The sequence below is a fragment of the Copadichromis virginalis genome, linkage group LG8 (assembly GCF_057382275.1).
Source record: "Copadichromis virginalis isolate Kocher_CV1m ecotype Utaka linkage group LG8, C_Virginalis_male_GT1.1, whole genome shotgun sequence".
Classification (NCBI taxonomy): Eukaryota; Metazoa; Chordata; class Actinopteri; order Cichliformes; family Cichlidae; genus Copadichromis; species Copadichromis virginalis.
In genome coordinates, this window is record NC_140625.1 from 21,472,256 (window position 1) to 21,496,637 (window position 24,382).

The window sequence follows — 24,382 nt, forward strand, 5'->3', positions numbered from 1 at the left end:
GAGGTATCTGCCACCCTGTGTATACCTCTTCACACTCGTTTGCCCCCCCATGTAAAACTTTCTAGATCCACCTGTGACAGTTCTGCAATATCAGACAACTGGCAAGATGTAGATTAAGGTTGATGTAGTATTATTTTCTTTCTAATCAGAAACCATGTTTCTATTTCACTGTTTATGTGCAGCTTTAAATTTTACATCACGATCATTCTGTTTTCTTTCATAAAATTTCAAAAGGAATAGATAATAGAAATAAATAGTGTTGGGAGGAAAAATATCACTCCATTCCCATGGTATGAAAAACAGCTCGATAACTAGTACCAATTGGACATTCATTGGTCTTCTTTGGCTCTTGTCTGCCTTTGTTCTGGTATCTGTTGAGGTCCGGGTTCTGATGAGGCCAATCCATGACTGAAACTGCTGTCAGGCATTTTGTAGATGGCATTGCATGATGGATCAAAATCTAATCATACTTTTACTTTTCTGCATTCATAATTCCATCAAATGATGAAATGCAGGTCCAAACCATGAAAGAACCTCCACCTACAGCCACCTTTACAAATGGCTTACACCGACATGAATTTTAAATTTAGATTCATCGCTTCATAACACCCGCTGCCACTGATTTTCAGTCCAGTTTTTGTATAATTTGGCACATCTCATCCACTTCCCTTCTTTAAGAATGGCTTCTTGACAGCCATCCTTCCACTAAGACCATTTCTGATGAGGCTTCAGTGAACAGTAAATGGAGCAACTGAAGGGAATGACTAAAGACTGAAAATGTGTGAAAAAGCAGCAACCCCCCTGCAGAACTATTGCTCAAAACCATGTTAAAAAATACAAGAAAGTCTGGCTCCTTGGAGGCAAAACATGAAATGTGCGTCAAAACTTTTGCATACACGAATAACCTTGATTTGTCCAGGTAGTAGTGGGCTTTTTTTTTTTTACATTACACTGTATCTGAGGTCACTGGAACATCTTGGACATGCTGATGAATATGAATGTGCTTTTGGGTTAATGGGTTAATATTCATGCTACCAAGTCCAGACTTCAAAATAACATAGTGAAGCTGCCTAAAATAGTGTGACTTAACATTTTCAAAGCATACACAGATGACAAATATATGTTCCACGCTGTTTTTTCTTCCTGAATTCATAGATCGTCAGCGAGGATTTGCTGGCACATCCAACAGGATTCTCACATCCTGCATGAGCCTACAGAGAGGATATTACAAAAGTGATGAAGAATATTTAATTCAGCAGTAAATACACAGTGAATATCTCAATGCGGTGATAAACAATATCCGGATAGCACAAAATACTATGAAAGAGCAGATAGCCAAATCAGCTCATATGGGCTCAATGGAAGCCAATAAACAGAGGCACTCTGCCTCTCCTGACCTTCACTTCTGGTTTAGATCGGGGCGATAAAGCAGGCGCAACCTCAATAAAACCCGTACAATGGAGTAAAATAAATAGATATTAAATTAAAGCAGAGGCGATACTGGCTGAACCGCCGCAGGAATTTGAGAACAAAAGCTCCTTTGTGAAGTTTAATATTGTCTACAATCACCACCTTATGCAGAGCCCTTATGATACATTTGCAATCAATTTCATCTCTTGCCTTGATGTATCAACACATATAATCATCTTGTATTGGAACTTGCAAATGACTTGTGTGTGCGAGAGGAGCCACGTTTAGATATTAAATGTGCTCCGTGCTCCCAGTTTGGCCTTTTCGGTCGGCATTAATATCAAATTCATAATCTCTGAGTCTCATCGGTGACTGGCCAAGGGAGGAGTTTATGGTGTCAAATATTGACATGAGTGTGTGTTTGTCTGGCACAAACTTTACACTGATTCATTCGATGCTCTTTTAGGCTCATCAAATTTTCAAAAAGAAGTATTTTGCAGATAAATTTGAAACTGTTTACAGATACTGCTGCTGCAGAACCTGCACTGTTATCTTCTGCCTTTTGTCCTGGACTAAAATATGGGTGCTCTTCAAGTCTATTGCATCCTTGAAGTGGATCCTGAAGCCACCATTGTTAGCGTCAATATAATTTTCACCTAATGCACCTGAAGAGCTCCACAGCGTGCACGTGAGGAGTTTCGGGTCCCCTTGTGAGGGTAATTAGGCTCAGAGTTCACACTTGGGGGCTTAGCTACTATTGTGTAAAGGGCTTGGTGGCAGTAGTAGAAGGAAACACCATAATCCAAAAAATGCTAGTAGTATGGATTTCATGCATTTACATTGCTAGTATTGTGCTGCAGTGTACATGAGGTGTCTTGCTCTGCAAAAGGAGGTCATTTTTCACACTGATGACATTTCCATTTTAAATCCTTCATATTAAATACCTCATTTGCAGAAGTAATGACTGCGCAACATCACTGATGCTCTGCTCACTAATTTTTACTCATTTCCTGTGAATTATTTATATGAGAGATTCTCCATATGCTCTCTGAGGATTCATGTCCATTCGTTTCACAGAGAATTAGCATTTTACAGTGAAGAGTATAAAGAGCTTAACTGCCCCAATCAAATAGGGTGATTTAAATCCTGTCTAATCAAGATGTTTAATAGGGGGGGTTGCAGCTGGATGTCTCAAATAAATGGTCTGAAAATATCCTAGGTCCCTGAAACAGACTGGATGCTTGAAAAAAAGTTGTTTTGGGGGTGCACTGCATAAAAAGGAAACTCAAAATGGACAAATAAAAATGTATTTGATACAATAAATACAGTTAAGCCTGATCTAATAATGAAAATCTGAACATCAGCCCCAGGACTGACCCTGGATAAGCTTCTTTGTGACTGGCCTGTTATAATTAGTTGTGCTTTATGAAGAGGTAATTTGTCTGCTAAAGTTTAATTGTTCAATTATCACTGGATGTGAGAGGATGCCTTGATGCCATTTCATCAGGTTTGAAAATAGTGTTGAACCCCTCATGCCACGTATTGTAATAGTTGGCAATTACGAAGAGAGCCCTCTACCTAAGTTGAGTGATGCATGCTGGCCCTGCTGAAAAGCCTTTGCTACCTGCCTGCTGCAGTTGTTGGCAGTGAAGAGTGGGTCCATTCAGGCTCCAGAGCTGAACCAGACAGGCTCTCAGTGCAGAAAAGGACCTCAACCAGCTCCTGATAGACAGCATAAATACCAACTATATAAGCACTGCTGAGGACTACATGTCAAAACAACATTATCGCAGAGTAAACAAGAGAGGACAAATTGAGCTTTCAGTCTTTTCATAAAAGAAACGCTTGTTCCTTTTCGTTTTGAAAAGAGGGCGAAATCAGTATGAGCTGAAATAAACTGCCTCGTCCTCAACGTCACGTTTCAACCTGTGAAACACAGCACTGAAACACTGAAACTTCTGAATGCGTTTGTTGTTGAGCGCAACTCACCTGCTGATGAAGTACTTTCCAGTTGTTTTCTCGATTTCTCTGGAGAAACAGCAATATAAGAAAATGTACAAATGCATTATTATTCTATTTCAAACAAATTTTTCCTCAATGCCCTTATTGTCAGATTCATTATGTTCTATAAGAAAACATTTCATAAAAACTAAAAAAGACTAAGTAAATTAGGAGGCAATCCCTATTTAAGAAATCCACAGTATCCATAGTATACAGTCTGAAGAAAACAACAAAAATACTAAATCTGTGTGTTTTTAGGTATCGTTAACAAAGACATTTATCATGTAATTACAGCAATATCGTCAGTTTCAAATGACCTGGGTTGTTGACCAGTGATTATGGTCTTTTCAGGGGCCCAGATGGAAATCCAGGAGCTCACCCAGCAGCTTTTCAGTATTCTCATTAGTGCTTTAAATTACCATGTGTTACCAATGTGTGATTAGTCCCTATAGCACCAGGGATGACACGGCAGAGAAAAGGTCTACTCTATTAAAGGTGACAACACAAGATGTCTGTGATCAGTTTTTGGGGTTGTGACTAATCCTATTTGTAGTCAGGGAACCACTAACGTCCAAAATGTTAACACAGTAAAGCTATTTTTCTATAAGGATGTCAGCAGCAGAAATGTTTGCCCTCTCAAACGTATACATAAACTAAATGACGCGTGTTTGGTTTCATACTTGACCCTGTGACTCAGAAAAATTAGGAACTATTTTTCTGTCCACATTTGCCAATGCAAATAATCACTTTGCATTATCACTGGAACTCTGCTAAGGGGGGAATACATTTAGTTTTCTGTCAGGCTGTCACTACCATTTAGGAAGGTAGTTGGATGCTTTCATCTGTTAACTAACAAGGTGAGTAAAAAAAAAAAGGAAAGCTAAAGCAAATTTTTTTTTACCAAAACAACGACCACAGGGAAGACATAAATTTGTTCTTTGTTTGAAAAATGCTTTTTACTCATTATTGCATCAGACTCTATTAATGTCTGATACAACATTAGTTTTTGTTCTGAAGAAACACTGTTGTATGTGTTTATTGCCTGTTTACAGGAGTTATAATTTAATATTTTTTAATATTACCCACAGAGCCACAGCAACCCCACTCTGGATCTGCAGAAGGACCAGGGAACCTCCTAATCAGAAGGTTGGTGGTTCGATACCTGTCCGCTGCAGTCTGTGTGCCAAATATTCTTGGGGAAGATGGGCAAGAATGTTAGACAGAAAGCACTTGTGGGTTTTTTTTGTATTTTTTTTAAGTGATTGTATGAATGAGGCAAGTTGTATAAACTGTGTTATGTACACAGAGTAGAAAATTACTATATAAGGGGGGGAAAAGTAAATGTAATCAATTTGTTATTATCTTTTAGGATCATTATTATTATTATTATTATTATTATTATTATTATTATGAATTCTTACAATACTTTGGAATGTGTCAGGGAATTTTTTTAAATTAGACTAGAAGAAACATAGCAATTTATACAACATGCATATCTGAATGCCATTATAAATTCTAATGTTTAAAATATTGACAATCATGTTGGCAAAAACCAAAAATTAAGGCAATTTCTGTACATTATATTTTGTTTTAGTTAGTTTTATAAGTACAAAATACTAGTTTTTTACTTATAGTTTCTTTTGTTGTAAAGCCTAAAAAAAAGTTGTTTTTAAAAATAATAAATCTGTTTTACCTTTTTCATTTTCTGAAGTGATTTTGTGCACTTATTTAATTACTTATTTAACACACGAATCACTTGTTAAACATGTACGAATTCTATGGTAGTTGTATTTCTAAAAATAAAGATCATTCTTTTTCATTACTACAGCCTGTGGTAGTAACATTGAAAGTCCCTTTAATGAGTGATTTGTTAGACCAGGTACAACAGCAGATATTTTCAGCTCTATCCAAACAGTAAATATCCCTTTCATGTTCCTCCAACATGGCATTCACAATCTGAAACAAGGGTACAATTGTGGTTGTCACCAAACAATGACATTTTTTTCTTTCTTTTACTCCCTAAATTCCCCATATCATCTCTACACTGATGCGCAATTTGTCTGTCATGAAGTCCGGGTCATCGGCCCACTCTGGGCCTATTTCCACTGACAACACTGTTATTAGTGGTAAGCTGAGCCAGTGGCCAATGAATCTGCTTACTGTTCACAAGGCCGGGGCTCTTTTCAGCGATTAATTTGATAAATGTATTAATTATGAATCTGGATGACAGTACAATCAGATTGTCAGGCTTCCAGACTTGGCCTTTGTGATAATTTGGCTTTGAGATTGGGGCTCCTCGGGTTTCAGGAGCTATCATCCCCAGAGCTCAGCCTCTTATCAGCGCCTGACCCATTCACTCAGTAATTTCCTGTGTGTTGTAATTAAATGGGGGCTTTCTGATTGCAAGTGACTCTCTTTAAGAGGTCCTTCTTGGGTTTCAGGTGGATGGGATGTTCAGTGGACTGGCTGTCTCCTTCGCCCTCTGCAGGACTCAGTAGGCACTAAAATTGCCCAACGTATACAGACGTGTGTACACTTGTTGGCTGTTGTATAAGACACTGTTTGTCTAGCTGGTTATATATAGAGTATATAAACTGCTTCGTAACATCACAGTCTAAATACCACAAACTCCAACCACTACTCTCATATTGACTTTGCTTTGTGAAACCTGACTTATGGTATAGTTACTGGTGTGCTGGGATCTTATGTCTACTGCTACAAAGTTTAGGAAGTCCTCTGCTGGTTGATGACAGTAGACCACGGAGGTCCAAGTGGAGATAGATTCTACCAGTCTGTCTCCAGTTGGATACTGTTACAGAACTGGACGATCAGCATCCTGAGCTAAGGCGGGGCCTGAAGCAGCAGCCTGTCAGTCTAGCCTGAGTTTTTTCAGTGAAATACTTCTTCCTGCTGTATAATTTCTATACTTGTAATTAAAATAATAATAAGATAAATGGGATGATAAATGCCATTTTAACATTTATGTTTTAAAGTCAAAGCCTAATAATGTATATGACAAATACTTTTGCCCATAAACTGTGGCAAAAGGGCTATTTTTGCCCATATCCGAGTTGAATTTGGCTTGTAAAAATTGAACTTCATCAGTGGCGGGGAACACTAACTAGAGAAAGAAGACCAACAACACCACCCAGGGATTTGTACTCTACAAAATATGAATATAATAAACCTTAATTAAATTACCAGTTGGTAGTAAAAGCACACAGATTCAGCATGGCAGATTCTTTCCTTCAACAAAAGAAGGAAACTTAAAATTCCCTAAAACAATAGAAATAGATCAAATGTAAAAATAAGATTAAAATATTACCCTGAATATCATTTTTTCAAGAACTTGAGTCTGTGGAAATATCCACATTGTTTATGTTTGAAAGTCTCGCGATACACATTAAATTTTAATAACGAGCCATCTTGAGTCCCCTGTAGTAAAACACCTCCTTCTTTTGGTGACAGAAGGTCTCCCTGCTTCCCCCTTTTCACATTTTCCTTTTTGTTTCACCGAGGCTTACAGCTAAAAATCTTTTTCTTCTTTTTTTCTTTTTTCATGTGACCAGGGAGCATCATTAATATAGAGAATGGAGCCATTATGGAGGTTGTGGCTCCCTGGGTAGCACTGGGGAAGAGGTGGGACAATGGCTCCTCAGCATTAATGGCTCCTGTGTGCGCCTGCTATTAATCTCAACAAGGACTGAAGTGGCGTTACAGCAGCTGCAGAAGCAGGACAAACCAGTGCTGAGATTAAATGGAGTTAGTCTTGGGTCCTTTACTCTGACCTCTGACATCACCATAGCCGCAATTTACATTTGCTTAACATTACTTTGTGAATAAAATCAAGAATATTGCTATGCCTGAAATCCAGTTTTAGCACAAGCATCTTGGCATTTTGGACTGCCTCAAAAAATATGCTTTGGCTGGAAGCCATTTTTATGGGACGCATCCTGTTTAGCTTCAGAGATGTCAAATAATTCATGTAACCATGACAAGCTGGGCAAGCAATTTAGAGATTATGTTCAAGGAGTCAGGTACTTTAGCAGAAGGAATATGACAAAGTGGGTAAAAACAGCACTGACCTTGCTTTGCCACAAGGAGGACCCACTGATTAAATTTTGCTGCAGTCTCATTCATTCCAACAGTTCAAAAAACCCTTGGAGACTGCTTGTAATACTGCAGAGTTTCACTAGATGGCAGGAATACATGAGCTAACGAGCGAGATCCTGGCAATTAACTTCCAAGGCAATCTCTTTCAGAAGCAAACCACCTGAACAAACAGGACAGGCACACCTTTTGCTTTGTAGTTTGACAGCAGTAATCACTGAGCTATGAAGAAGGTTTCTCTGTAGCATTTTAATTAAATGATAATTAAATGGTCCGGTGCTAAATCCAAGCTACCAGGCTACATCACATTCCTTCATAAACTTAATTAAGCTTGTCCTTCAGAAATCTGATCAGGTTTCCATCTGCACAGCAGCATATGTGTTAAAGAAAGGCTGGTAAGTTAATGAGACATTAATGGTTATATCACTGTATGAGCTGCATGCTTTAAAGGAGACACCAGAAGTTAATTGAAGTCTCGTCAAGCTTGATAAGGTGCCTCAATGCAAACGGAGGGTGGTGGGTATAGACACACATTCATGTAAACATGCTTATATGAGATTGTTTTTTTAGCTGATATCTGCTGTCATCCCCTTGTTCTCATGTATTCATGTGCTGGCTAGCTTAAGCTGGAAATAAAAGAATAATTATGCATTAGCGTTTCTAATTAGGGCTTCTCTCAACGGTGAATGGACCACTGATGAAATTTTGGGGGGACTTATTAAATTACTGTGAAATCAAATTAGAAAGGCAAATTAATCTTTGCAATGAATTAGATCAGTGAATGAGAAAATTGACTTTTCAACACAAAGCAGGGATGAGAAGGTGGGATTGGTATAAAGCACAAGAAGGACTGCAAGCAGCCGAGTTCAGATTACTATCGAGGAGGCATGGCAACAGCTCTTATTTCACTGACCACGCAAGTACCTTATTTACATTTAGGTGGGAGCAGAGAATCCACAACAAATCCAGGGGAACGAGAAACTGATTCGTCTTTTAATCTGGGGCTACTCCAGAGCACTTCGATTTATTCTCTCACACATAAGTGCATATGTGACATTGACTCTAGACATGCTCTTGCATACCATCACTTTGCTGGTATTTTCACAGTGACCTCAGAGTAAACCTCATCCAGGTAATATATTATTTTTGACTTATAGAACTGTTGTTTTAGTATGTTAAATATGAGGATGTATATACTTAATATACACTCACCAGCTACTTTGTTAAATGCACCTTTTTAATTGCTTGTTAACTCACATATCTAATCAACCAATCACATGGCAGAAACTCAAGTCAGCAACCCATTCTGCACATAGATATAGTCAAGACAACTTGATGTTCCATCTGAAGAATGAAGAAGAAAAGTGATTTAGAAAATGTTGAACATTGCATGGATGTTGGTGCCAGATGGGTTGGTCAGAGTATTTCAGAAGCTGCTGACCAATTAGGAGTCTCCTGAACAGCCATCTCTAGGGTTTAAGAGGAGAGTGAAAAAAGAGAAAATATCCAGTGAAGAGTAGTTCTCTGGGGAAAATGCCTTGTTGATGGTAAAGCACAGAAGAAAATGCCAGGCTGCTTGGAGTAGACAAAAGGTGACTCAAATAACCGCTCGTTACACCAAGGTATGCAGAACAATGGACAGCATGTTGAACCTTCAAGCAGATGTTAAATCCTGAATTCAACTCTTCTCCTTGCATACAAGGCCCACTAAGCCCAGTCTTATCTTAAAGACCTGTCCTGTCTTCCCCCCATTACCTCCAACTGGTTGTGACAGATGACTGCCCCTTTCTTGAGCCTGGCTCTGCCAAAGGTTGCCAAGCGTTTGCTCATAGGGGCTTGTCTCGCTGTTGTAGGGTTTTACCGAACAATAAAAAATGTCTTGAGGTGACTTTCGTTGTGATTTGGGGCTATATAAATAAAACTGAAGCAGATGAGGTCCAGCAGCAGAAGACCACACCAGGCGCAACTTAACTTTCCAGCAGCATGTTGAATAAGAGCAGTTCTGAAGTAAAAAATTCAGCCAAATTCTAAAAAGATGTAAATAACAAAGTGACTGGAAATCTCTGAATTCAAGGACAGATTTTGCTACCTTTGAACACAACTGTTTCTCAGTTTCTTCAGTCTTTATGCTAAGATGGACTGACAACCTTCAAGGTCCAGTTTCGTACAGACAGACTTTCTTACAACACATTTACAAAAAAATATTCAACTTTTCCTTTAAGTGTCATCTGGTGTTTTAACATGATCTGTCAAATTCAACTTTTTCAGGGAGCATAGAAAGGTTGAGGGAAAGGCTGCGTAATCATTATTTGCTGTGTTATCACAAATAGTATCAATAAATTATCTCTAAATTATCTTCTTTATCTTTTTCTTTCATTTTTCCTGTCTTGGTTATCATTGTTATTTTTGTTACATCTCAGAGTTTTTCAACATTTTGTTTTTCGACTTCAGTAATTAACAGAACCAAATGGCTCCTGGATCATTGTCATCACAGGAGTAGATTATTTGTACTTTTTATGGCTGCCTTTACTGTCAGTGAAGCAGGTTTCACCTACAGTTTGATGGTGGGATAACACCCGCACTTAAAATAACAAATCTGGCACACTGCGTTAACTGTTGCTATTAACAGCATAAATTTCATGATTTGATATCAAAGGAAGATAAATATACAGCAGAGGTATTAGATTCAGGTTTTATTTGGGTCACAAGGTTCAGCCTCTGTCTCGATGGCTCATAGGGAGAACTGATTACCTGTCAGACATGCTCTGTAATTCTTAAGCCCTGCATTAAGGTGACTGACTCTTATCAAATTGTTGGTAGTAATAGACTATCTGGGTCCACAGGAAAAAGAGGATTGCTTTCTATTTTATGTATCTGAATGAAAAACTGATTTAAATGCTGTCAAGGGGAAAGGGTTCAGATCACAGTCCAACATGGGGGAGGAATCTAATCAAGTCCAAGTGAACTGCATTATGAAAAAATACAGGCCGCTAAAGTGCACCACAATAAAAGCTCTCATGCTCCAGAAACACTAGACAAAACATATGTCTCCCATCAGTGCTCATCTAGATACTTCCAGATAAAAAAAAACAAACTCTGCATCTTGGCATCACATCCTGACACTTTGTGTTCTGCCAGAGAATTGCTAATAACGAGATCAATACACCGCAAATTGTGTTTGCTTTCTCTCTTTGATGTACCACAGGCTTCGAGGAACGGCTGACAGTGTTGCTGTGAACTCGTCTGTGAAATCAAGAGATGAAAGACGGATGTATTTGACTTGATAAATGATCTAAATTTACAAGAGTGAAAGTGTCTTTTATTCTTATTTATTCTTAAGCCTATCCAGCTGATTTAAAGCTCCCTTGGATTTTTTTTTCTTTCTCCTTTGTCAACACTGGAAAAAATACAGCTCATTCCAGCTCCGTCCTGTAAGGTTCAACAGTTTTAGATAATTATGCTATAAAACTGACACCATCCTACAAAATCTGGGCAGCAAATGTTTGCATAAAACTGTCCCGCTAAAGATAATTATTGCACTCCATTGTTTTAGAGTACAAATATCAAGCAGGAGGCTGAAAGCAATTTGTCGGCATCTATAATAAAACACTGTCAAGCTGGAATGCTTTGTGCTTGTGTCTGTAGGAGTTGGCCAGCCTTGAACACACACAGCCAGCGCCTTCCAGGATCCATAATGAAAACAAGCTTGTACTAGCGTCTGTATTAACTGTGCACTGATTATACATTTCTGGTGGTGAGATCAGAATGGGTGCTGGGTTTTCTCTGCCTTGCCATATGTGGAAAGACAAGTCTCAGATACTACAGGAGGATCGGTATGGTGAGCAGCTCAGCAGGGCATACAGATGGAGGACATGAACAAAAGCTTCTTATGAGGGAGGCTTTTTTAAATTCATATGCAGCACTCAGTATTTTCTGTGATTACATTATTCTATTATTGTGCCCACAAGCATCAGTCGCATTTAATGTAGCTGATCGAGTTGGAATTCATTTCAAGTACTTCTGGATGTTGGTGCATCAATAATAAAATTAGAATTCGATATCTTTTAAAAGTCTTTGAATGCAGTTCAGTGGAGTACAACATTTTCAGGAAACCGATGACAGGAAAAGAACTGAAAGATTGTCCAAAATTTATGTAATTATGTAGTAGAAATGCAGCTGCTGATTGGTTCATGTTTTAAAAAATGTAAGGTGTCCAGTATATAAGTGAAAAACTACCTCAATACATTTAAATAAGATCAAGAGCCTATTTAGAACTTTTACTGTACTGTGGGCCATATTGTGATACAGAGAATGGTCTCAAAGAGAGAAAATATACATTGAGCAGCAGTTCTCCAGGCAAAAATGTCTTACTGATGTCAAAGGTCAGAGGAGAAAGGCCAGACTTCTTCAAGCTCATTATGCAGAAGAGCATCTTTGAATGCTGAATATGTTGAACTTTGAAGCAGATGGACTACAGCAGCAGAAGACCACACCAGGTGCAACTTTTATCAGCTAAGAGCAAGAAACTGAAGTTTGGAAAAACATTGCCTGGGCTTATGAGTGTTTGATTTGTCACAAACAACATGAAAGCATCGAGTCTCAGTTGTTCAGGCTTGTGAGAAAACTTTCCTAGCACAGTTTGGCTCCTTAGAAAAACTCGATAATAACACAAAGAATGTCCTAAAGCTCAGATCATTTCAAGAAATTTTCTTGAACATGACTCATTAAATAGTTTCCACACTCACCAATTTCAATCCAGTAAAGCACCTTTGGGATGGATGGGCAGCAAATCTGCAGCAACTGTGTGATGCTATGTCAATATGGACCAAAGTCTCTGAGGAGTGTTTCCAGTACATTGGATAATCAATGCCATACTTGTATATTTCTATTTCTAATCAGTACTCACTTTATGGTTACTAGACAACGACTCACACTGACTTTGGTACTCACCTGACTCTCCATACATCATCATGAAGTACAATGGGGCCAAGTTATGAAAACAAATTGACCTTTTATTGGTGTAAATGTCCTTTACCTGTGTAAATGCACTTTTTACTTTTTTATACGCCAGAATTTAGTCATTTGCAACAAATTATTATGTGGAGCTCTCGCCTACAGTATGTGTTGCACATCTCTGGGGGTTTTGGGACTCCACTTTGAGAACCAGTAATATCTGCTTCAAGGTAGTAATGCCAGTAATAGGTTTCAGAAACTCTACCAGCTTCACTCAGTAATTCTCTGCTGCTTCAGGTAACTGCTTTGTGTTTTAACATATGTACAAGCTTTATTAGATATCAGAGTGGTTGCATTGGTGATGACTAAGTCAGAAGTGACAGGAAACTGGCCTCTCTCAGCGTTATAGCTAGCTGTGTAAACACCTTCCTTTTCTCCTTACTTGCAAAGTGGCACTTCACGATGTTTATATAAAGCTTCTTGTATGAGTGAGCATCCCTACCGTCTTCACCGTGAGACCTTTATGAGCCATAAGGCTGCTGTTCTACAGCTTGCATGTACTCTTCTGAGTTACATAACTCAAGTCTTACTTTTACAAGTTTTCCAGTTGTCATATTTGCAGCACAACTTCTTCTCGGCTCAGAAATCCTGCATTATTTTTCTTGGGAAGGTTGGAAATATAAGTGACATGTCTATATTCACATGAGTCAGGAAAACCAAGAAGCTAAAGCACAGCCTATATCAACTGTGGGTTTTAAATATATACCAGCCTGCCAATCAGAGGGAAGTCAAGGGTGGAATTGGAACTGGCAGCAAATTCAAATTCACACTGTCACAGCATAAAGGAGGAGTGCCGCAGGCTCTCTCTCAACCTACTGTCTCTCACAGTCAAGTCCTGCACTTGTTAAATCTTTTGACAAGAGGTATTATCTTCAAAGTGAAGATCTGCAGACTTGAGATTTTTTCTCAGCCACAGTAAACCCGAAGGATTCCCTTACAAAACAGAGATTTTAAGTAATAAAACCCCTAAGTTACACACTATGGGGCACTGTGATAGATTAGTAATTACAAAAGCTGTAATATTAAAAAAAAATTAAGAACATATCAATATTCTCAATAATAATAATAATTCATATAATACAGTGTGTGTCCCCAAACCTCCTCCTGACATTTCAGCTGACTCTAGGTGCCTTATCACTGTCTATTAAGTGTAATTGTTCCTTTTTGTGCCTTTCTGTAAAGTGATGGATATACACTCTCTCCATCTCCTGACAAAATGTTCGTGAAATTCATTTAACAGAAAAAAGGATGAATGACCTGAAGATGAATCCTATTTGTTCTTGTTCCAGTCGGTAATAGAAATAAATAATATAGTTGGTTGGTTTGGTCCAGGTCTTGTGCCACCAAGCAAAGACTCACTTACTGGGAGAAATACACTGGCTGGCCAATTTGTTAGGTACACCTGCTCACTTGCTCAAATTAGTAGCAAATTAGTGCATTTAGGTATGTAGAAAGAAATGTTATAGATGAATTTGATTGTTTAATTATCTGTAGAGATCATGATAGTGTTTATTCTTGATTGTTGTTTTTGTTCAAATGATCTTAGACTGTATCAGAAACCTTCCAGGTCTTAAAAGTGAAGTCTGTTTGGAAATGTCTTAGAGCTGCACTCTTTGCAATACTCAGCAGGGGGTAAATTCTCCTAGATGCAGCTGGATAGAAGCCTCTTATTGACGCCTGATCCATGCCTTCAGTAAAAAGTTTCCTGATGAAGCCTTAATTGCTAATTTCAAGTTTTACTTAGTAAAGCACGTATTTTATTTTGGAACTTATGGTCCCTATCAATGTCCCGAAGAATGAGTGGGGTATGTTGACAAAGAGCGTTTATACACTCAGTTAGCACTTTATTAGGGATACCGTGCTAAAACTGTTTTGAGCCTACTTTTGCCTTCAGAACTGCTTCAATTGTTTGTGGCTTTGATTCAACAGTTAGGTGCCAAGAAAATATCTCCCACACCATTACACCACAACCAGCCTTTACCTGAATAAAATGTCACTGCATAAATCAAAACACCTCATCGGGTCATGATTTTGAAATCATCTGTTGTTCAGTTTTGGTGAGTGTGAGTTGTAGCCTGTTCTTAGCTGACAGAATTGGCACATGCTATATTCTTCTGTTGCTCTAGCCAATCTGGTTCAAGGTTCAATGTGTTCATTTTATGTGAGATGGTTTTGCATTAAGATCCCAGTAGATGAACAGTTTCTCAAATACTCCACCAATACTAACAACCATGCCACACTGAAAGAGTCTTAAAACACCTTTCTTCCTCATTCTAATGCTTGACTTGAACTTGGACAGCAGGTCATCTTGACCGTATCTACATGCCTGAATACATTAAGTTGCTGCCATGTGACTGGCTGATTAAATATTTGCATTAACAAGGAGTTGAAGAAGGTGTACCCAATGAAGTGACCAGTCAATGTGTACATCTTGAAGCCCTAAACCTAAATTTTATTATTAATCAAGTTAGGGTATTAGTCAACAAAAATGAGAACTTATCCCAAAGGAAATAAGTCCAATTAAGCCCAGAAATCAAGACCCATCAATGTTTGTGTAAAGATGTGTAGATTTGGTGTTTTTGCACATGGGACTGGACCATTTTGAATGATCAGTACTTTTTGTTGCATTACACAAATATAATGTTGGTTGTGGGTAGACACAAACTTGAGACAACATATTGAATTATGTGTCATTCTTTAGCATTGTTTGATGAGTCAGTAAATGACCTCCATAATGTTAGTTTGTGTAATTCTTAATAAACCACAGTCGATAAGATTTGTGGGAACTAGGCATTATTTAATTGACACAACAGGAGCTGTGTACAGTGTTTTTATTCTGGGTAATCTCACGGGATGCCAGGAGGTATCAGAACCCATGTTTCCTTGAACCAGGCCATATTTGGATCTGTAAAGACACAGTGCTCTCTGAAAACAAGCCTTCTGTAAGGTGGTATTAAAATTAAAAGGTTTTCCTTGGCATATTTGTCTAATGTGGTGTAGTGCTGTGGAGAAATGTGAATGTTCTAAATAGTAAATCCTAATAAAAAAAATCTGCATTTTAAAGAATAGTATCCCCTTGTCTGTGGATATTATTCATCCATGTCCCTCTGTCCCTTCTAAGCCATATTTTTAGAGCACTTTCCTTAGAGACATTATTGTCTCTGGACCTGACATTTAATTATGAAAAGAATAATTAAAATGATGCATACAAAAAGCTGCACTTGTGCCTGAGATCAACTGGTGGCTCTGTGCTGATAAGTCCCTTTAAGTGACGAGATAAAAGCCGCAGAAGCAGTTGCTTGACAGTATGCAAGTGTCCGCTCCTGCAAAAGCTGATTGTCCCATCACATGTACAACATGCTGATAATGCATCCATCACAGCCAAAGCCTCATGGGGTCCAAGATGGAGCTCCATTTCTGCCTAATCATACACAGCAGCTGCCAGGGTTGTCCACCCCTGCAGCCACCTTCTCTTTGCATCAAGAACAAACACCACCCCTATACTCCACTACCTCATAGTATACGACTTTAATGAGGCTCACTTTCAACACAAATCCTCCTCTTTTCCTCCTGTTTCTGTTCACGTTTAGCCAAAGAAAGAGGACACGGTAGACTGCATTTATTACATCCTCACACTCAAATATCACGTATGTGTGTGTGCACGGTAACAATAACTCCTTCCACCCACACACTACCCCCTCCCGTCCCCCTCCCCTTCTGAAAACCACAACCACCACCTCACACACACTGCTCCAGCGCCTTCAGTGGCTCACGTGCCACAGCACACTCCGCTGAATCCCACGCTTCAGAGGAAAAATTCTCCCCACACTGAAGTCCAGAGGGGCAGCAGAGTGTGGGGGTGTTATCCAGCTTTCAGGGAAATAGAGGATTTTGCTCTTTATCAATGTGATGATGCAGACTTAATTAGTAAAGATGAAGAAGCAGTACTGCTGGCAATCGTGATTTGGAAGAATGAGATCAGAATCAGGCACGAGAACTCATGTTAATCTCTGTTTTATTAATGAGTTTGACAGGTTTAAGGATTTTAGGTGATTTGGTGAAAAGTCAGATTCGTGCCTCTTAATTGTGTACCTTATATGCTCTTTAGTGTAGTATTTATATTCTTCTTTCACCTTGATTATGCTGTCTATCTTGTATTTATTGTCAAGATAATTCCAACTCCCTTTTTACAAAAGTCCTGAAGGAGAGTTTAAAATGGAAAAAAGCCGTTTTGCGAGTTTAACATTTACAATAGTCCAAAATAATAATATTTTTTTAATTTTGAAAAAAACAAACAAACAAAACAAGCACGCTTATTTTGACCATATCTGCCATTTTCCGTTAAATGAGCTTAATAATTTCTCATTTTAGCTGTAACTAATGCTCTTTTTTTCCTCTTACTTTTACCCAGAAGAGGAGAGAGGAGAGAGATCAAGTAGCCCACACACTGTGCAATGTGTGCGGAGGGGTGATGCCTCGGGAGCGCATCACAGGACACAAAACCCCACTGCAAGACGCAGTGCCAGAAGAGAGCAGCTTTGGCAAGAGAGCTTGTTTTCTGTAGATTAGAGTGGGGAGAAAGAAGGAAGTTAGTCCGTTAAAAAACTAACAAACATAGGTTTTCTATCATGTCGGAATCCTCCTGAATATCTTTGCCGAAGAAGAAACAATGTAGTTGAAAGAAAAGGGAATCTCCACCGGTGAAGAGATCCGGGGATGCATGGACACGGTTACGGGTGATTAGTGTAATTTTGCAGCTGCAAAATAAAGACTGGATATGCGCAGAAAAACTGGAGAGAAGTGAGTTTCGGGTGTCCACAGGATGGACACTGCGGAGGTAATTCTCTCGGTGCTGGTGGTTGTGATTATTATAGTGTCGCTGCTGTCCAACGTCCTGGTGCTGATTTGCTTTTTGTATAACCCGGAGATCCGCAAGCAAGTCCCCGGTCTGTTCAACCTCAACCTCACCTTCTGCAACTTGTTGCTCACCGTCTCCAACATGCCGCTCACTTTGGTAGGACTTGTCAGTAAAGCTCAACCGGGGGGAGATGGCTTCTGCCAGATCGTGGGCTTCTTGGAGACTTTCCTGTCCACGAACTCGATGCTGAGCATGGCAGCTCTGAGCATCGACAGGTGGATCGCGGTGGTGTTCCCCCTGAGGTACCACTCCAAAATGCGCCACAAAGACGCGGCTTTTGTGCTCGCGTACACGTGGGCGCACTCCATGTCCTTCTCCACGGTGGCCGCCTGTCTCTCCTGGGTTGGATACCACCGGCTTTACGCATCCTGCACCCTGTCCAACCCCAGAGCGAGCAATCGGACACAGTTTGTCGTCTTCACCATCTTTTTCCACTCTTTCACCTTTCTTCTATCTTTCATAGTATTATGTGTCACATACCTCAAAGTACTTAAAGTAGCAAGGTTTCACTGTAAGAGGATCGACGTTATTACAATGCAAACTTTGGTGCTTCTAGTGGATATACACCCCAGGTGAGCTACTTTAAGTTATCAATCCTGCAACTATAACGTTATATGGTATAGCAATCTGGTACCTTTATATTTGTAGAGCTTGAAAAGTATTTAAAAATTAGTTAAAAGGAAGGGTTTAGCCTCTTTTATTCTCCTATCTAAAACAGCGAATCTTACATGTGAATTGAGTCCTCGCTCAAAATCTAATATAACTGAAATGTCATCTGGGGTGATTGCTTTATTCTGTCTCTGTGCAGAATAGCTCCCATGGAAATACTATACAATCTCTGAGTGTGTGTGTGTGTGTGGTTGAATAGCCTACTGCAGATTATAAATCCTGTTATTACTCACACAGATGACCTCTATTTCATAAAAAAAAAAAATCTCCAAAGCAATGTGTCACCATGGCATCACAGCTGTGGTGCACTCAGGTATCACACAAAACCATACAGGCACAGAGAAAATGATTAAACTGGAATTCTTAAAAGGGAGATCCCCACTTTGAGCCTTTAATTTGACCCAGTTGATTTACCTGAACTCACCCTATACTGGATCTCCCCATGCTTTACCCCTACATGACACCCACTCCCTGTTGTCTCATATTAACCCACTTTGTGGGCATCCCTCTTTATGTGTTTGTGCTTGTAGTGTCCGTCAGCGTTGTCTGGAGGAGCAGAAGAGGCGACGACAGAGAGCGACAAGGAAGATCAGCACCTTTATCGGCACCTTCATGCTCTGCTTCGCTCCCTATGTGATCACGAGGTGAGTAGTAGAGAGACTGGGTGACCAGAGGGAATCCATGCTGGACCACCATGCAGAGTATGCAACCCTTGGATACCTCCTTGCACTCCAGTCACAGATACCCATATCCCTCCCCTCCTGCTTCCTTTCTCTCTCCCCTCCGCTTCCTCCTCACACTGGCCAGAGCTGGAAGATGAGATTGGCTGACCTTGTGATAAGTAATATGCCTCTGCTCTGCTGTTGCTGCTGCTGCATTAGCACTTTTTCTCTTCGAGTTCGCGGGGTGCATATCAGTTTGTCAGGTAGAATCCACTCACATCAATCACTAAACAAAGACAGGATACCAAATAAGGCCTGTAGTGAGTGAGACACATAAGTCATCGGGTTGCTGTCATGTGAGACATTTACTTTAATACAGTCAGACCCACAAGCATTTGGACAATGAGAACCCACCACCACAACAGAATTTAAATCAAACAATCAAGATTGTTGTGATTGAAGTGCAGAATTTCAGCTTTAGATTAAGAGATTTGACAAAAGAATCTTTATGCATAGACCTGCTGCACTGTAAAGGGGTTGCTGTAAAATCTACAGCAACTACATGGCAGCTGGATGCCAGTAACTTACTGTAAATAAAACTCACAGTAGAAAAAAATTGAAGTAGACGTGATCTGAGTTAAATACAGTAGGCTTTGGCAGTAACCTGTTCTTCTATGTGGACAACAAGTGCTCCCAATTTATTGTGTTTTCAGTGGATAACAAAGCTTAGCTGCAAAAGTAGGTATGACCTCAAATTACTTTGTCATATCACCTAAGCCATAAGTTCTGGAGAATTTCCTTTCTCCTGGAAAAGCAGTTTTGCCTTCCTAACAATTTAACTGTAAATATAATTACAGTAGCCTATGTAATGTTACATCATGAGATAATATGTGCTGAAAGCTCTTGTGCTAACTGTGTATCTGTGTACGATAAACAGAGATTTTGAAAAATGGACTCTGCTTAAAATTGCTTTGGACCACTGCCTACCATTTCCCTAACGTCTTTACTTCTACATAATGGGATGAAACCTACTAGCTGCATCTTCAACCAGTTTCCAAGAGGTTCGGTTTGGGGTATTCATTTCATGTTAAATTTTCCAATTTCCCCTGATCCTTTGCTTTGTGGAGTTCTAGCTTCTTCTGTGTTAACTCGTGTGAGAAAACACCTTTGCATTTGTGTGGCGCTGTGACCAACATTCACTCGTTCTGTGGAGTGTGTGTGAACAAATGACAGGGATGGCTAGTAGCCCATGTAAGGCCTGTGGTAATACGCTGACAGAGCTCTATTTTGGATGGCCTAATCATACAGAGTGCAAGTGTAGACAATCAGCGGTTTTATACAGCTTTATGATGGTTTAATAACTTACACTTCACACAAATGTGTCTAAAAGCAAAAACAAGTTGGGAGTGCCACAAACTGCTTTGAGATGCAGACCTCACAAGACTGTAAAGCTTATTAAGAGCTGCTTTAAATTAAATATTTATATTATATTATACACTAATGAGATGGTGTTTTTTTGTTTTTTACCAGACTGGAAGAATTCACTGTCTGACATTTTCTGCTCAGTCTTCAGTCTAATGTGGTTGTCAGTTACAATCAAACTTTGTTCACAGACACTCATTACTGCTTATCTGTTTTACTCTTCTTTTGTCTTTTCTGGCTTTAAATATTGCTGACTGCAAATTAGAAATGAAATCTAATATAGCCCCACACTGTAAATCCACATTCACGACAGAAAGGCGGGGAAATCTTGTACTGTCCTTTGACAGCTACCTACTTTTTTTCTTGTGGGTAGATGAGAAAAATAACTTTATACAAATATGTGTTTAATGGGATTCCTGTATTTATAAAGAAGCAGAACATTTTCGTAAGTAACTCCCTGCTTACTATGGGGGAAAAATAGAACACTGTGTTGCAAATGTATTTCAGTTTCTGCTCAATAAGCTTAAGGCATGCATGTCTTTTCCAGCATGTTGACTTGCCTTTCTACCACGCTCTCTCTCACCACCCTCTGTTTATGCTTCCCTGCAGGATCGTGGAGTTATTTCCAGCGGTGCCTATCAACCCTCACTGGGGAATTGTCTCCAAGTGCTTAGCTTACAGCAAGGCAGCTTGCGACCCATTTGTGTACTCCCTCCTCCGACACCAGTACAAGAAGACATGCACTGACATCATCAACAAGCTGCTGAATCGCAGCTCCTTGAACGCGTCCGGACACCAGCACGAGAGCCAGGTGAACAGCATACCCACCGTGGAGTGACCGGCATTGCCCCGATGGGAAGGTTAACCCGACAACTGTCAGGGAAAAAAGAACCTAGTTTAGTGTCGATGAAGAAGTGGAATAAATTTTGGTAGTTCCTGTCCATGTCTGCTTGAATTTGGTCTACAAAAAAAGGAAAGAAAACAGAACAGACAAGGTCAACTCCCTGTACAGGAATACCACTGCGCTTTCATACCGAGTGCCCAGAACAGCAAATCAGTGCAGTGAACTTGCTGTGAGGACAACAAAGAGCAGCAGATTCCATGTCCACCTGGAGAGACAGATGTGCTTACCCAGGATGAATGGCCACCTAAAAGTTTTATTATTTTAGGGTAGCTTACAGTCAGATATGAGATACAGTTTATTATATACAGATTTTGCAGTGTGTCTGTTTGTTTTGACATAACTGTAATATTCATTTTATCTTACAAAAAAGGGGGGAGGGTGGGCTGTATGTCTGTTTTAGTCTGTGCAAAGTGTTTGCAGTAATTTATACATTAATTCTGTATGTAGCACTGAAGACTAGTCTAACCAAAACTTGACAAAGTAGAAGAACAAGTTCCCAAATTGTATTGTAGATGAAAACATACAGCAGACTGTGCACACTGCACAGGATGGCTCAGGTATAGCCCAGTCCGAATTAAGCAAATTCTTTGGGTATTTTTTATTTTTCAATACATTATCTGGCTGTATTAGCACCGGATGTAAATATATTTTGTTTTATGTGTACTGGCATCGTTCATGCTTTAGCACCCATTTTAAGGACTTACTGATCTGTCCAAGCAGAGTTTTAGCAGAAAGAAAAAACCTTCAAACCGACTGCCTTTGCTGTCATGACTGACATGTGGCCCTCAGGTTGTTAAGTCAAGTGAAGCATGATCAACTGTATTTGCCTGGGTTTGTACTCACAGTCACAAGTGACCCGTAGAGACTGCTCGATGCTTTTTCACACATACAGGAAGGAAAATGCACGGGACATGTCTTTTGGCAAAAAGATGAGATGATTTAATAGAGATGACAGCCACGGACACGAGAAAATAGTAGAGCAAAGCACCTCTGGATGCAGAAATAATCAGTTTGAATGGGTGAAGTAAAAAAAGAAATATCTCTGAACAGCTAAGGCCAACTAAATGTGCAATGGTAATAGTTGAGAGCACCTTTACCACATAATATTATTAAAATCAGTCTGAATTACTGAATATGCTCAAAACAAGGGATGATAATCCTAGCTAAACTAAGATAGGATTAATAACTTGGACCGCAAAACTAAATGATCCTAGTCTGTGATTCCTATTAGTCTTTTTTTTTTCTCAGATAACCAGCAGCAGGTTTTCCAACTACTTTGCCAGGAAGTCAGCGACAGGAAAGAGCTAGTAGTGATAATAGATAAGTGGGCAGCTAAGCTACTAACACAGATACTAGATATTGATACTAATGCAAGGACTAATAGAAGGACTCAATTGTATTTATAAATATAACATATTGTTGTCTTTGCTGATAAAAAGGTTTTTCTTTTAAATAATCACCTGAAAGCAGTAGAAGGCAGATGAAAATCATCCAGTGCCACTTATATTTGTAAAGCTTTGGCAAATGATGGTGGAAGGCACCAAGTAGAAATAATTATGACCTTATAAACTTTATTTAAAGGAGACGTGCAACAAACAAGTCTCTAACAACACCAGGCTACCAGTTGGACCCTAACTTTAACCCACCTGTCCCACTAACCCTAAGTTATTTCATTTTTTTTTCTTGGTAAAGAGATAAAAAAAAAAATAGTTTTAAGCAATTTAGAATTATTTTGTTGGTTTGGTCCATTAAATCGAAACAAAAACATCCAAAGATACTGTATTTGATTTTATAGAAGACTTTGATAGAAGACAATAGAAAACCAGTTATATTTACTCGTTTACAGTACATTTTAAATTTTTTTTGTCATGTGGAAACAAAATGCATTAAACAGTACATCTGACAGTGAGATGGGGAGTGAAAATGCAGTGCCAAAATTACTGATGATGCCCAGTGAGCTAAATATAAGCAGATGTAATTAATTTTCTAAAAGCAGAAAAGAAAACAAAAGAAGTGAAGGCTATTTATGTAGGGTGTAAGGATTCATAATTTTACAAAGGAGAAACAGTTGTCTTGACTATATCATGCATTGTACGACGCTCCAAGACAGCTGATGCCTTAAATTCTATAATATGTTAGTTTTAAGTTTTTCAGACATATAGATATCTAGAACTATATTACTGGAATCAATAATTGCCTTATTCACTTCTGTTCATCAACGTTACTCGAAATCTGCTTCCTTTTTGTTATCCTCTAATTCTGATTTCCTGAAGTTCTCACTTGCCCACATTAAATGTTTCTCATAAATGATGACTAAAACGAAACCTAAACCTAAAACATGTCGACATATTTAGATGAAAGGCAATGTGAAAAGTATTTTTGAGTCTTTTGATATATGTAAATGTAATTTATTGGGATAATTTATTGTATGTCTGAGTTTTACAGAATGTGCTGCTACAAATGCAAATGAAGTTTATCCTGTTGTGGATCGGTGGCAATGAGTGGAGTGTAATATACCTCATTTTGTTTATCAGTGACTGACCTGACTGCCTAAAGTGTTTTGTTATGTACCTCCTGATTTATAAAACCATGGCTCGATGCTGCTGCTGCTGCTAAAGATGGCTAAGATGACAAACCCACGATGTTGGCGGTGATGGGATGAATGCTTTTTCCATAATATTTTTTTTTAATGGAGATTGTAATTGTTATGTTGGTAAAAATGACAAAGATGACTGTTTTAGATTTTAACCATGATGATTAAACTGATGACAACTGTTATTGATGCGACAACAAAGAAACACTTACTCTCACACTCACACCATCGTAACACAGCTCACACTTGCACATATAACTTTAGTTCTATTTGACATAATGGATAAGATGAATCCATAAGAGGTCTTCATGAAGCTTCTCAGCCTCTCGTAATGGAGTCTTTGTGTCTTTGTTCACAGACATAAACACTAGTGCATCTTAAACAATTGAATATTGTGAAAAAGTCAAAATTTTCTGTGATTTAATTCAAAAAGGTAAAATTCACACAGTGAAATAATTCACGCCTTTTTGTTTTAATGTAGCTTTTTATGGTTTATAACTCACGACAATCAGAAACCCTGTATCTGAAATTACTAGAACATTTCATTTAGTGTTTTGAGTATATTGCTTTTCAGACAGTGTCTTATTCGCTACATGCAACCACAATCACAGGAAAGACTGCAGACTTTGCAGTTGTTCAGATGAAGGTCGTTAACACTCTCCACAAAGCACCGCAGAAGG

The 24,382-nt window shown here is 39.0% G+C and overlaps 1 protein-coding gene across 1 annotated transcript; it reads left to right on the top strand.

Annotated features, from left to right (window-relative positions):
* Positions 1-16,580: 16,580 nt before the first annotated feature.
* Positions 16,581-23,887, top strand: LOC146703333 (G protein-coupled receptor 26-like). The gene is made up of 3 exons (XM_085466514.1): positions 16,581-18,024; positions 18,652-18,765; positions 20,815-23,887. Exons 1-3 carry the CDS (start codon positions 17,357-17,359, stop codon positions 21,041-21,043), a joined length of 1,011 nt encoding a protein of 336 aa, XP_085322640.1. The 5' UTR covers positions 16,581-17,356; the 3' UTR covers positions 21,044-23,887.
* The last annotated feature ends 495 nt before the right edge of the window (positions 23,888-24,382 follow it).

Coding starts and splice junctions, on each gene's coding strand:
- LOC146703333 (XM_085466514.1), top strand. CDS start 17,357: ATGGACACTGCGGAGGTAATTCTCTCGGTGCTGGTGGTTGTGATTATT. Junction 18,025..18,651: donor CTAGTGGATATACACCCCAG/GTGAGCTACTTT, acceptor TTGTGCTTGTAG/TGTCCGTCAGCGTTGTCTGG. Junction 18,766..20,814: donor GCTCCCTATGTGATCACGAG/GTGAGTAGTAGA, acceptor GCTTCCCTGCAG/GATCGTGGAGTTATTTCCAG.